Source organism: Azolla caroliniana, unplaced genomic scaffold, assembly GCF_043228905.1.
Source record: "Azolla caroliniana isolate FFs.n. ecotype wild unplaced genomic scaffold, voAzoCaro1.0.p SCAF_14, whole genome shotgun sequence".
Taxonomy (NCBI): Eukaryota; Viridiplantae; Streptophyta; class Polypodiopsida; order Salviniales; family Salviniaceae; genus Azolla; species Azolla caroliniana.
The window spans coordinates 417424-433097 of NW_028230449.1; the positions used below are offsets into that span (position 1 = coordinate 417424).

Sequence of the window (15674 nt, forward strand, 5' to 3'; positions counted from 1 at the left end):
AAGAATTTGCATTCACAGGAGCAATCCAGTGTTTAATTTTGAGGGTTTCCTACATGATCAATCATATATCCAATGCTAGTGGTCAATTTTAACCTGTCTATCTATAGTAGAAAACAACTCGTAGAAGGCTTTGAAATGCTGGTAGCCAATATCCACATCTTCTGCTCCACAGATTTCCCTCACACTGCATGAACATAGTGATGCATCTCTTTCATTATGTGGAGTTATATTTAGTGCTTTATTCTTTTACTTCTAAAATAGTCCATGATTGCAAAACCTGTGCATAGAGAGTTGTGGAATGCCGCAATCCACTGTCCGAATACCAATTCCAGATGCAAGGATTGGCCCAATAGTTGATCCACATCCCATATCATTCCTCACTACAAAGCTCTGTACAGAATGGTACAAAAGAATGCTTAGGAAAACGTTACAGTGTGACAGTCCAATATAACTGTGATTCATTTTTAACATAGGAATAACATCATGAATCTCATTTAACAGGTGGAATCCTCACGCCCAGCTGTTATAGGCACTCCCTAGTAAAGGCTTGAAAGGAATCTAAAGAAATATGAGAAAGCACATCTGTTCTGTAATATACATTCGTTGGAGGGAGAAAATACAGAGATCTCTTATATTTACATGAGGAGAAGTCCCTCTTTATAAAGGCCAAGATCTGGCCGTTGGGCTAACTAGCTGTTGGAACTAACTAGCCGTTGGGCTAGCCGTTACAACTTTTAAACATTCTCAACACTCCCCCTCAAGATGGGTGAAAAATATCCACTAAGCCCATCTTGTCACACAATCTAGTAAGACTTACTGGCCCAAGTCCCTTTGTAAGACAATCTGCTACTTGATGTTCAGTAGAAACATGACTCAATTTTAATATTCCATTATCAAGCTTTTCTTTGATAAAGAACCTTTCGATTTCGATGTGTTTGGTCCTATCGTGCTGTACCGGATTGTTGGCAATGCTGATTGCTGACTTATTGTCACACCACAACATCATCTGATTTTCTTGATTCACCTTTAGTTCTACTAGGAGAGTTCGCAGCCATAACATCTCCGCAACTCCTATAGCAATAGCTCTATACTCTGCTTCAGCTGTTGACCTTGCTACTACTGACTGTTTCTTACTCTTCCAAGAGACTAGATTGCCTCCAACAAACATGCAGTATCCTGATGTGGATTTTCTGTCATCAGCACAACTGGCCCAATCAGAATCACAATAGCCCTCAATGTTAAAATGACCATGTTTTCTGAAGATTAATCCCTTCCCTGGGGCACCTTTGAGATATCTCAGAATATGGTACACTGCATCCATATGATCTTTCCTCGGATCATGCATGTAGCGACTTACCACACTTACTGCAAATGAGATATCTGGACGGGTGTGGGTCAAATAAATCAGCCGACCTACCAATCTTTGATACCTTTCACGATCAACTTTCTCTCCCGCAAGTTCAGTTAGCTTGATCTTTTGGTCGATTGGAGAAGCTACAGGCCTACAACCCAACATTCCAGTTTCTTTGAGAAGATCAAGTACATATTTTCGCTGAGATAGAACAACTCCTTCTGCTCCACGAGCTACCTCAATTCCAAGAAAGTAGCGTAGCAATCCTAGATCCTTCACCTCAAACTCTTTACCCAATTGCATCTTCAGTTGGGCAATTTCTCCTTCATCGTTACCTGTGATAATTATATCATCCACATACACAGCAAGCAATGTAGTATGGTCCTTGTGTTGTCGAAAGAACACTGTATGGTCTGCATTCGTCTGTTGGTATCCCATACCCACCATAGCCCTTCTTAACCTGTCAAACCAGGCTCGAGGAGATTGCTTTAGTCCATAAAGCGACTTCCTAAGTTTGCAAACCTTACCTACTGTTTGAATTGTACCGAAACCTGGGGGAACATCCATGTACACTTCCTCCATCAACTCTCCATGAAGGAATGCATTTTTTACATCTAATTGATGTAATTTCCAATCCTTATTCACTGCTAAGGAAATAAGTGTTCTAACAGTGCTCATCTTCGCCACAGGTGCAAAAGTCTCATCATAGTCAATGCCATATGTCTGACTATATCCTTTAGCCACCAATCGTGCCTTGTATCGATCTATTTTTCCCTCTGGGGTCTGTTTTATTGTAAACACCCATTTGCACCCAACCGCCTTCTTTCCCGGTGGTAGTGACACAATCTCCCAAGTTTTGTTCTTCTCAAGAGCTCCGAGTTCTTCTTGCATGGCTGCTTTCCATTTTGGATCTTCTTTAGCAACCTGCCAACACTTGGGTAAAGTGACAGAGTCTAATGATGCAATGAATGCTCTATGTGTAGCTGATATGTTAGAATAAGAGATAAACTGAGCAATATCATGAGGAAAACCATAACGATCAGGAGGGACCCCTGCATTACTGCGAGAGGTCCTCCTAATCTCGATAGGAGAAGGAGAGGAAATCATATCACCTGTGATTTCTAGGTTCGGGAGTTCTGTAGGTATTTCAGAAGTCGAGGCAGGTCGGGACATGGAACTTGATGGCACATGTGGTGTTGAAGACGTGTTCACATTTCCGTCTTTCTGCCTCCTCTTCCTTGTATACACCTTTAGCTCCCCCTCAACTTGAGTCCCAACACATATAGGCTCCTCGTCTTCGTTTCCTTCTTCTTCCGTACCTCCTACGCTCACTTCTTTCTCAGCTGATGTAGGGGTCAGCAAAGGAATTGATCCTATTTTTAGCAACCTCTCACAATTATCTCCTTCCCTCATATTTTCAGTCTGAATTAAGTCATCAAAGGGTGAAGTTACCCCTTGTTTATAATATGGCTCTGACTCTCTGAAATGCACATCCATGCTCACAAATAATCTCTTCTCTACTGGACTCCAGCAAACATAGCCTTTTTGTGTGGCAGAGTATCCCACAAATACACATTTTACAGCTTTAGGATCAAGTTTTCCTACTGATGGTCTACTGTCCTTTACAAAACACACACATCCAAACACCTTCAAAGGAAGGATTCCAGAGTTATTGCCTTGCAACAACTCACATGGAGACTTCCACTCCAATACTCTAGAGGGCATTCTATTGATCAATGTGGCAGCCGTCAAAACTGCCTGTCCCCACAACTGCTTTGGGACATTCATAGAAATCATCATGCTTCTCGTTACCTCTAGAAGATGTCTATTCTTCCTCTCTGCTACTCCATTTTGTTCTGGTGTATATGGGCATGTAGTTTGATGTTGTATTCCTTGATCTGAGAGGTATGCCCTAAATGTCATGTTAGCATACTCTGTTCCATTATCAGACCTCAACACTTTTACTACTGCACCATATTGAGTTTGAACTGCTCTATGAAAATCTTTAAAACAAGCAAATACTTCATTCTTTTTCCTCATCAAATATAACCAAGTCACACGAGAGAAGCAGTCAATGAAAGAGACAAAATATCGATATCCATTAATAGAACTTGTGGGACATGGTCCCCAAACATCGGAGTGTATTACATCAAATGCATGGGAACTCCTATGACCCGAACTAGCATATGAACTTTTAGTAAGCTTACCAAATTCACATGCATCACAAACAAGTTTTGTTTTATCCGCCTTTTCAAAAAGGTGTGGATACACCCGACTCAAAATGCCATAAGAGGCATGTCCCATGCGTTGGTGATGAAGTATTAACAAGTCCTCATAACTCATTCTAGATCCCCTTACATCTATTCCCTCTACCATAGATGCTAATGCTGAATCCAGCCCTTCACGATCCAAATACCATAGTCCACTATGCCATGTGCCAGTCCCAAGTCTCCAACCTGTCCCTTTCTCCTGGAATATCACCTTGGGAATATCAAAAGAAACAACACATTTTAGTTGGTGTATGATAGAACTTATAGATAATAAGTTTACTGGGAAAGAAGGAGCATGCAACACATTAGACAATGTCACAGAGTCGGTACATTTTACTGTACCTATACCCACTACAGGTTGTATAGTACCGTCAGCAATTTGAATGCTTTCTGGCATTGATAAGTGAGTATATGAGGAGAATTCACTAGCATTGCCCGTCACATGCCTAGATGCACCAGAATCAATTATCCATTCTGGTGTAGAGGCAAGAGTGTTTGTGTTGCTAGTACTTGTGGCCGAATAAGCATAGGTGGCAGTGTTACCTCTTGACATGAATGAAGTATCATCTGCGGCTCTTTGCTTCCTCCTAAGTATTTCTAAGAGAGCTTGATCCTCTTCGGTGAACACCACCTTAGTTCCTTCCTCTTCTTTTGCTACCATCAAGTTTGCTTGGTAACCTCCTCGTGCACCTCTTCGGCCCCCTCGACCACGACCTCTAGTTTGTCCACGTCCTCCATATTCTCTCTCCTTAGATGGTTTAGGGCAAGCATTCTTGAAATGACCAGCTTCACCACAATTGTAGCATTTTCGATTTTCACTTCCGCTTGTATTGGACACCATTAGTGCCGATCGTACCCCTGGAAGTCCGGTAGTGTCAGAGAGCAGCTTCATTCTACTCTCCTCTTGTATCATAGTCGCGATTGCCTCATCAAGTGTAGGAATTTCTGCCTTAGCTAGAAGAACTGCCCTTCTTTGATCAAATGACGGGTTGAGATGTTTCAAAAATTGCATAGTTCTTCTTTGAGCAGAAATTTCCTTGCTCTTACACTGAGGATCATTGCACACTGTCACAGGCGAGAAATGATCGTATTCTGCCCATAGACGCTCCAACTCTATGGCATATTCCTGGACCATCCTATCTCCCTGGCAAACAGCATCAATCTCCTGCTCGATTTGAAATACTCTCATGTTGTTTCCCCTCCCTGCATACGTCTTTTGCAATTTCTCCCATATCTCCTTTACACTTAAAATTCCATCAACTGTTGTGGCGATTGATGGAATCATGGAGTTTAGGAGCCACGTGTACAATGACATGTGGGTAGCTCTCCATGCTTTCCATTCATTGCTCGTTTTGATAGGAGGCTCTTTCTCTTCTCCCGTAAGGTAGCCGTCAAGGCTTCTTCCTGCCAAGGCACCTATAATCCGACGCGACCAGCTCAAGTATGTGGCTGGTCCATCGAGTTTGAACTCAACTGGGAGGAGTTCAAGTCGGGGTGGTGGTTGCATTCCTGTCACACCTCCAGATGCTACTATCTCAGCCTGTTTCATGTATTTCACCAATGTTTTCACCTCATCTTCATTCAATTTTGAGAACACATCATCCATCTTGTCAACTTGGCCTATCTCTGCTTTCCTCTCTTGAATGCTAGGACAGTGCTGTTCCAATCACTGTCATTTCAGCAGAAGGGTAGATCTAGGGTTCTGCAGAGGACAGATCTAGGGTTTTGCAGAGGGGCGGATCTATGCTCTGATACCATAAAGAAATATGAGAAAGCACATCTGTTCTGTAATATACATTCGTTGGAGGGAGAAAATACAGAGATCTCTTATATTTACATGAGGAGAAGTCCCTCTTTATAAAGGCCAAGATCTGGCCGTTGGGCTAACTAGCTGTTGGAACTAACTAGCCGTTGGGCTAGCCGTTACAACTTTTAAACATTCTCAACAGAATCTCACCTGGGTTGGAATCCCCTTGGCTTTGGCAACTTCTTTGAACAGGAAAGCTGTAACAGCATTTGTTGCATATCTCTGGCTCGCATTGTGTTTGATGACAAGCCCCTCGTGTAATTTTGGCTGATGATGATCCTCATGTCTTTCAGAATAATTAGGGTGCAATGCATGGGCCATATCAGCAGATACTGCAAACGATAAATAATCTCAGAGATGTCAATTTAAAACATAATACAATCTGGGTTAAGTCAAGGATTTGACTGCATGCACATTCCATTTGTAACCTTGATTGGTAACTAATTTTATAGACATGGTAAATCCTCATTTTTAATTAATCCATAATCTTGCCCATCTCCATAATTTCAACAATGAAACTATTCGAGGATATGTTCAGCAGTGCATTACCCATGTTCCTAGGCAAGAACCTACAATTGAGGTTATTAAAACCTGACACTGAAGCAATTAAACCTTATATACAAGTTAGAACCTCATTTTCATACTCTTACCCATATCATGTTATTTTGAGAGAAGCAATTTGAGGATATGTTTAATAGTGAATCTTCCATGCTGATTGACAGTTCTTAGGTGGTAATAAACCAGATAATGCTTTTCTCAATGCAGATACAGGCATAACTTTCTAAAATTTGGGCAATCTGACTTCAAAATAAAAGGGGTAGCTCACTGTTTGAAGTATTGACAGCTGTCATAATTGCTTACCAAGAAATGACCGTCTAATAGCTCTCTCCGTAAGACCTTCATGCTGGGAAGAAGCACCAAGTATCTTCGAAATTCTACTCATTGCTTCAAACAATGCTGGTGATCCAGCTCCTTGAGCAGAGTCTGATCCAACCTGCAAAATATATAACAGGCACATTTCAAACATGATTTACATCCACACAAATCTTTTCCTTTGGTGCTTTGCTCCATTGTAGCTCTGAAAACGCTCCAATTTTATTTCATAATTTCTTTTGTTCTGCAATGATATCTTTTTCATACATTTAACTGATCAACACATACCATTTTTAAGTGTGTTATTAATAACACTTAATCCTATTAACTGGTTCAGTTCGAATCAATGATAATTATTACACCTCACCTCTTCATTGTCGAATAATGCAACCATCCTTATTGCACTCTCATCCTCAAGACTAACAGCATCTTGGCTACTATCCAGCAATGCCCGAAGTGCACAATAAGATGAAGCAAGATTATCCAATCTTCCCGAGAAAATAAACTCATGATGAGCACCTCCAAGACAACTGGGTTGTGTATCACACACATCAAGCTCCAAATCTGCAATCTCTTCTACCTGACAGCCCAGCTCTTCAGCTAGTATCTACACATAAAAATTTAACACATTCAGCTCCAGATAGTGCTGCATAACAGGACTTTTCGAGAAAACTATTACCTCCAAAAGTATTGGATGATGTGGCTTTACAGGAGAGTCCTTATTAATAACCCCAGACTTTAATTGAGTAGCCAATATTGGAACTAAGTGGCTTTCAAGATTTGGTTTAAACCCATCTGTATTCACAGTTCTAGAGGCAACACAAAACATCTCTCTCTCTCTCTCTCTCTCTCTCTCTCTCTCTCTCTCTCTCTCTGATCTCGTTGCGCCGAGCATATGCAAATGGCTAATTAAATGCCTTCACCACATTTTACATGGCTAATTAAATGCTTTTACCATATTTTACAAGTCCTAAACAGTACTGCACAGGGCTGCATGCCTTTGCTTATCTTTTTTCCTAGGTTGCTAGAGTTTCTTGCAGAACTCACTCTCACACTTGGCAAATCCGATGCCTAATTACAATTGCCTTCAGTAAATCTACTAACAAACGGATTACTGGTTGAGATTGATTGGCAGGAAAAAGGATTTGGGACTTCCTCAAGACCTCCAATTAGGGATTATGGCACTATCCAAAGTAGGACCACAGACTCTAGGGGGACTTTCAGAGTTCTCTCATTCCACTATTAGGATCATAGAATGAACCATACGTATCATACGTGCATTTGCATTAGAGAATGATTCAATCAAACGTGTATGGTAAATCATCTCAAAGTTGGATTGGATTGACTATGGTCTATATTATATATTGATTCACTCTCAATCCCAATAAGTGGACTCTAATCCATTGTGAACCACCAACATAAGTATAATGTATGGTTGCAATATTTGCATTGTATCACATGCATACTTTTGGGATGTTTCTTAAGAATCAAGACATCTCTATCATCCTCACTTCAGAGATTGAATCAAAATATGTCATTATAAATTATAATCAAACGTTCAAAAACTCATAAAACGTATATTCAAGAATATGAAGAAAACATGACATAGGCAGTAGTATTATAACACTAACATAAAATTTTGCTATAAAAATGGTACTAATGAGAGAGAGAGAAAGATGTGAAAATTGGGAATCGAACCCAAGACATAGATAGCAATAGCATGACTCCTTACCACTAGGGTGAGCTGAATTGTAATGAAAAAAAAAGAAAAAAAAGAAAAAAAAAGGATCACGTATTTTTCCCATTTCAAACGTGTTCGTTTCCAAACGTTTGAATGCTTGCACGAACACGAATATTACGTTCTATGATTAGGATGGGATAGCTGTATTCAGTTGGCAAGTACTTGGATACCTATTCTATTATATGTTGAATAGATAGTGTGCTTATAACCCCTTAAGAAGGCTTATGGAGAGACATTTTAGATAGCCTACATTCTTCTTCCTTGTTATCCCTTCAATGTTGTTACCTGAGAGTTTCCTACCTCATAAGGCTCGAACAACTACATTTCTGGTTGGCTCACTAGCAAACTATCTCCCTGGATGAGGAAAGATAGTAAACCAATTTCCGATTCATCGAAGAGTCGGACTAGATTATTAAATATTTAATGCGCGAAGATGTGCTCACAATCTTATTTATTTGATACCCTTGTTACCTCTACAATTCTTTTATAGAGTGCAGATTTTGGGGTCTATCATTGCATAAGGCAGCAGCATAGGCTTGACTTACTAGGTAGTAGAGGGTATGCAGTAGTAGCACTAGAGAGGATATCTCACTAACTTCCAAAATCTTAGTAAATTGCTTGATACTCTTGATACCGTTATAATTCTTTATGTAGCTCAGATTTGGGGGCCTAGTTTGGAGGTTTCTCTAATTGGTGGAGATCAATGGAGAAACCTATTGTTCCATGATCTCCAAAATTATTTGAAGTAAATCACATGTACGCCATGAGACAATCAGGGATGAGATAACTGCACCACTGATGGCTGTAGAGGCTCTAGTCAATGTTGTTTTCTTCAGAGTACATGGAACTTCCTCAATATAGAAACGCCAGGTTGCCTTTGTAGACCTCTTGACCGTCGACGATTATGGGCAATGCTTCATGTTGGTATGGGCAAAGGGCATCGTCATTTGAATTCCATCCATGATTTCAGCATAGGAAGACAACCTCCCTTCAAGTGCTCCTTGGATTCATCATCTCCCACACTAACTCACTCAGAAATTAGCTGATTCAGATCTTATTTCTGCTAGAGACTTTAAGGACATGGATAAAGCCCATGGAGGAGTTTGGTAATACTATGGCATTTGCAATGTTTAGAAAGTGTGTTGTCAAAGAGTTGGGAAACACATTGTTCTGAAGCCACCATTACAGTGGCAATATTGTAGGAAGAAAGATGTTTTAGAATATTGGAGTTGCGTCTTCAACTGTAAAAGTTTTTGGACCAGCTCTAAGATCAATAGGTGACTCAGGTATCAGAAACAATCAGCCTATTCTGGACAAAAAGTACAGTGCGTGACATGGAGATTATTCTTGCTGACCCTGTATGTATTCTTGTCCACGTAAATATCGATCACACTGCCACCTTCTACATTAGTGCTTGAATTCCATCCTTCAAATCTAGATGATGACCTACCAAAAATGAACCACTGCCATGGGTTCAAGTCTTGAGAGTATTAAGCTGTACTCCATAAAAATTAAGGGACCACTAGTAATAAAAAAATTGGATGGAGCCATAAATTTACAAATACTAAACCAAGTGCTAGACCGGATCACAGATTTTTAAAATTGTTATTAAGGATGTTACAAATACCGGTCGAGATGAATAGCCAGTGTTGGAATACGAAGAATTGGCCGCTTTACTTTCACAAGTCTATGTACCACTGAGCCATTGTTTAATTTCAACAATACTCTGCCAGCTACAGAAAGATCTCTATCAAACCATGTGTGCCAAAGCCCGCCACCATATGTTTGCACGCCCACATTTAGAAACCCTGACTTTAGTGAAGCTGATACAGGTTTCAACTTAGGGCATGGACTATCTGTGTGTGCCGCAATCACATGGAAACCGTTTCCAGGTTGAAACCTACATGAATAACATTAAATACAATTGATATATGATCTTGGCACATGGTCTGAATTTTGAAGAACCATCGAAATTCCAAGAGCTACCAACAATGCAATCAAAAACACCACTTCAGGCAAGCCAGCACATAAAGAACACAAGATAACCTTATGCATATTATACCCTCACCATATGAGAACACCTATGACTGAAATTTCTATTCATAATGATGAGTTTAAACTTGAGCTCTGTATACGCTGCTCAGGAATCCAAATCTAAAAACACAAAAGTGGTGACTAAAAGATGGAAACCAATAAAAAATCCCCAAGCAGAAAGAAAGGAAAGACTATTCACCCATGAAACCCAAAAACATGCCATGTACATTCTCATCTATATAAAAGGAAAAGCTTATTGAACTGACTGTAATCTAGATAATTGGAAGACAAAGATAGAGAGTTCTTCGCACACTTTTCCCCAATGGCAAATGCTATGATAGTAGACATATTTCGTGTGAAAAAGTAGCGCCCCCCTGGCATAACTTTCCATTCATCCTCTTCTTTGAGCAATTGATACCCTGCTCCAAGCAGGAGCCGTTTAGCCTCAGCTGCAATAAAACATCCAATCATTTAGAATTATAACATATACTTCAACTATATAACATAGGGCCTTTAGTGAAAAACAGTAGGAACAGATTGCATGAGGACACGAGGGATCTTTCATTTATTCTCAAGAGTATACATATATGTTACAACAGGTGAGAGAAAATACAGAGATCACTTATCTTCCATAAGGAGGAGAAGGCTCCTCCTTATAAAGGCCAAGATATGGCCATTGGGCTAACTAGCTGTTGGGGCTGGGTAGCCGTTGGGCTACAATTTTAATCATTCTCAACACTCCCCCTCAAGATGGGCAAAAGATATCCACTAAGTCGATCTTGTCACACAGTCTAGAAAGACTTACTGGCCCAAGTCCCTTTGTGAGACAATCTGCTACTTGATCTTCAGTGTACACATGGCTCAATTTTAATATTCCACTATCAAGTTTCTCCTCATAAAGAATCTGCCGATTTCGATGTGCTTGGTCCTATCATGCTGCACCGGATTGTTGGCAATGCTGATTGCTGACTTATTGTCACACCACAGTCTCATCTGACTTTCTTGATTCATCCTTTGTTCTTTTAGGAGAGTTCTCAGTCACAACATCTCTGCAATTCCAACAGCAATAGCTCTATACTCTGCTTCTGTTGTTGACCTTGCCACTACCGAATGTTTCTTACTCTTCCAAGAGACCAGATTGCCCCCAACGAACATGCTACTCCTGATGTGGATTTCCTATCATCAGCACAACTAGCCCAATCGGAATCACAATAGTCCTCAATGTTGAAATGACCATGTTTTCTAAAGATCAATCCCTTCCCCGGTGCACCTTTGAGATATCTCAGAATCTGGTACACTGCATCCATATGATATTTCCTTGGGTCATGCATGTAGCGATTTACCACACTTACTGAAAATGAAATATCTGGACGAGTGTGAGTCAGATAATTTAGCCACCCTCCCAATCTCTGATACATTTCACGATCAACTTTCTCTCTTGCAAGTTCTGTTAATTTGATCTTTCGATCAATTGGATAAGATACAGAGGCCTACAACCTAACATTCCAGTTTCTGTGAGAATATCTAATACATACTTTCGCTGAGATAGAACTCCTTCTGCCCCACAAGCTACTTCAATTCCAAGAAAATATCGTAGCAAGCTTAGATCCTTCACCTCAAACTCTTTAACCAATTGCACCTTCAGTTGGGCAATCTCTCCTTCATCGTCACTTGTGATAACTATATCATCCACATACACATCAAGTAATGTAATATGCTCCTTGTGTTGTCAGAACACTATGTGGTCCACATTGATCTAATGGTATCCCATACCCACCATAGCCCTTCTTATTCTGTTGAACCAAGCTTGCGGAGACTGCTTCAATCCATAAAGCAACTTCCTTAGTTTGCAAACCTTGCCTACTATTTGAATTATACCAAAACCTAGAGGGATATCCATGTACACTTCCTCCATCAACTCTCCATGAAGGAATGCATTTTATACATCTAATAATGTAATTTCCAATCCTTATTAATTGCCAATGAAGTAAGTGTTCTAAAAGTGCTCATCTTCGCCACATGTGCAAAAGTTTCATCCTAATCAATGCATTATATCTGACTATATTCCTTAGCCACTAATCGTGCCTTGTAACAATCTATTTTGCCCTCTGGGTTTTTTTTACTATAAACACCCATTTGCACCCAACCGCCTTCTTTCCTGGTGTTAATGACACAATCTCCCAAGTTTTGTTCTTCTCAAGAGCTCCGAGTTCTTCTTGCATAGTGTGAAGTCAGTTTTTGTTTGCAAGGAAAGATTGTTGCAAATATGTTGGATGTTGAGATGTCTAACAATAAAGAGTGATATGAAAGGATCAAGTATTAATGGGGGGAGGAACTTGAAGGGATATAAAGTTAGAGGCGTTTTTCAAAAGTAGAAAAAGGCAAGGTATGGGTATGAGGATTTAGGTAGAGGAAAAAGCTCATAACGTCTTCATCCAAATTTCAAAAGGGAAGTTTTATAAAAAAGCTGATAATAAGGGCTTTCCAAAAAAAGTATTGCATGACAAATTTGGGATGAGAGAGGAAAAATAGTGACATAAAAAAAACGCCCCACATAAACTCAAGGATATTTAAAAAGAAAAGAAACGAAAAAAGAAAGAATAACGCAACCAAAAACCTATAAATAGGAGGGTATTCTTAGCAATTTCGGAGGGGAGGAGAAAGAATAGAAGGTCTACAAGAGGTGAGAAGAGTCTTGGTAGAAGGAGGGAAGAATGGAAGTCTATTTTGGTTTGAAGTCATAGAAAGAAAAAAAGTTCGATGTAGTTGAGTTTTTAGCTGGAGTCTAAGAAGCTTGTATTGTCCCCCAACGTTATAATATAACATTCCTTTCTCTTTCTTTTCTCCTCTCTATCTTTTCTCTATCTCTCTTCATCACATAGTTGCTTTCCACTTTGGATCTTTTTGGGTAAAGTGACAAAGTCTAATGATGCAATGGATACTCGTATGTGTAGGTGATATGCTAGAGTAAGAGATAAACTGAGTAATATCATGAGGAAAACCATAATGATTAGGAGGGACTCCTGCATTACTGCAATAGGTCCTCCCAACCGATACAGGAGAAGGAGAGGAAATCATATCACCTGTGTTTTTTGGGTTTGAGAGTTCTATGCATATTTCAAAAGTTGAGGCGAGTCGGGACATGGACTGCAAACGTGTTTGTATTCCTTTCCTTCTGCCTGTTGGAGGGTGGCAGCTCCAAACCTACACTCTCTTTCATCTTTATTATCTCTATACTACATTCTCTCTCTAGAATCTGCAACTCTTTAAATGCCTTCTCTCTCTAGAATCTGCAATGCTTTAAATGCCTTTTCTCTCTTCCACTTTTTCCAAGATATTCTCTTTCTATTCCTAGTTTATTGTACCTATTTGGTAGTACAAGAGTCTCTTAACTACCAAACAACCATTCACCCTTTGATGACTCAATTGAGATTGAAAATATGAGGGAAGAAGGAGATACCAAACAACCATTCACCCATGCAAAATCTATCGATGACTCATTGAATGGAGGTGGAAAATTTCCGCAATTAGCAACAAGCTTTCCTACACATGGACTATTGTCCTTTACAAAACACACATCCAAACAGCTTCAAAGGAAGGATCCCAGATTTATCTCCTTGCAACAGCTCATTTTAGATCCCCTTATAGATTTGGGGTATGCGGAAGCGTGTGTGAGAGTGGGTGTATGGGCAAGAGAAGGAATCCAAGAAAATAACCAGAAATAATAAAATACTCAGTAAGGGGATGACCGCTTATGCACTGATGAGAAAACTATATTAATCAACTAAAGATCATCAACTGAACACAATGGGCCAAGGGGATTTTATATACAAGTCCTCAAGGGACTGCCGCATTAAATGTGGTTTGTGGAGTCTAGTCATAGACATCCACTCAAGTACGATTCTGTCACAAGAATATCTAGTTTTTCATGTAACTAGATAGTTCACACGGATTACAATGCTCATGATTGTGCTTTTCTTCATAAGCGCGTGTTCACATGAGTTGAGCTTGATTCTCAACAATTAGCATAGTTGGAAAACATCAATTGCTGATATGAATGATAGAATGATTCTTGTTACCCTGGTTCTTCTTGAACAACCATATAGATTGCAAGAGATGCATTCGTCAAAGGGCAGATAGAGCTCATTCTTAATGAACTTCGTAAACATACTCTTGATTAAATCTTGATTGTGATTGATATTAATAATGAATCTGGTCTGCGTGTTCTATAGCCACAAGCTCATACAATTGCTTATTAGCCTTAGCCCACAGGGCATATTGTTTCTGTGATTCCTGTCTCTCTTTATTGCTGAGTAATTATTATACATATAAAAACTCTAGATTTCAGGTTCCATTGAAGTAGTTCCTCATATGTAACACAAATGCTCAAATTGATCTTACTGAGATGTTATGACTTTTAAAACCTATCCTTTGAACAACATACTAGATTGCCAATATTACAAGGATTTGAAACAGCAATTAGAGTTCAATGGGATGCATCATAATAAGTTATGTTAGTGTTTTCTATAGTCCGACATTGGAGCCAAGAGCAGTATCATACGTTTCCAAACTTTTATTTCAACTAGAACTCAAATTTCTTTATTTGAAAAGAAGAGTTATGAGAAGAACCTGTGGCATGAAAAGGAGTCCAAGACTCATTGAGAAAACGTAGTAGATCTCCCACAATAGTGGCAGACCCTTCTATCTCAATTTTCGAGGTTGATGCCTACAAACCATCCATTAAGCATCAAATACAAGCAAGAAAAGATGAAGAACCTCCACAAAAAACAAAACAAGGATTAATAAAGGCCAAGCCTCACAAAACAAATAAAGAGAGGACGAAAAAACTCCAGGATAGGAAGTTGGACCAAAAACAAGTAAGAAAATATAAAGGAAAAAACTTGAAAAACAAAAGTAAGGAAAGATGAAGGGACCCGAGTTTAGGTTGCACCAAAAGCAAAGCATGAAGTAAAAGATAAACGAAATCGCAAAACAAGGGGACAGAAAAAATGGACTAGAAAACAAATGGGAAAGAGAAACAGTCAATTATGAAGAAACTGAAGGATGGAATACTAACCTCTTCTTTTTCACTGCTATTCTCTAGTGTAGAAAATGATGCTCTAAGTCTTGGTACATAAGAAGAGGGGCGCCATGGAGGGGAGGAGGAGGAGGAGGAGGAGAAGAGGCATCCAGCGATGGTGGTTGAAGAGGAGAGATGGCAGAGCATACGAGATGGGTTCCTCTGTATACACCGCGAGAACCTCAGAGAGCGAAGAAGAAACCAGGAAGAAGAGGAGGAGGAGAGCCCACCTCTGAGGTACAGAAGAGAAGAAGAAGAAGAAGACTCCATAGCCATTTCTCTCTCTCTCTCTCTCTCTCTCTCTCTCTCTCTCTGCAGGAGAGATAGGAAAAGAGAGAGGAGCAGGGGAGGGGTATTTTCATAATTATTGATAACCCATCATTATAATTTATATGTAAAACAAAGAGTTCATAGAGTGAACCATTCATTCATTCACTAACTACTCAATTCATTCATTCATTCATTAGTTCATTCATTAGTTCGTTTGTTCCTTCATTCATTCGTGTGTTGGAGAATGA

At 39.7% G+C, this 15674-nt stretch overlaps 1 protein-coding gene across 1 annotated transcript; it reads right to left on the reverse strand.

The window, feature by feature from the left end:
* Nucleotides 1-15436, reverse strand: LOC147855085 (putative aspartyl aminopeptidase). The gene is made up of 10 exons (XM_087330658.1): nucleotides 15154-15436; nucleotides 14706-14802; nucleotides 10390-10525; nucleotides 9670-9942; nucleotides 6981-7110; nucleotides 6669-6908; nucleotides 6290-6422; nucleotides 5579-5760; nucleotides 278-390; nucleotides 1-184 (listed from the first exon to the last, which is right to left on the reverse strand). The coding sequence occupies exons 1-10, from the start codon at nucleotides 15430-15432 to the stop codon at nucleotides 76-78; spliced, it is 1692 nt and encodes a 563-aa protein (XP_087186784.1). The 5' UTR covers nucleotides 15433-15436; the 3' UTR covers nucleotides 1-75.
* Nucleotides 15437-15674: the final 238 nt, after the last annotated feature.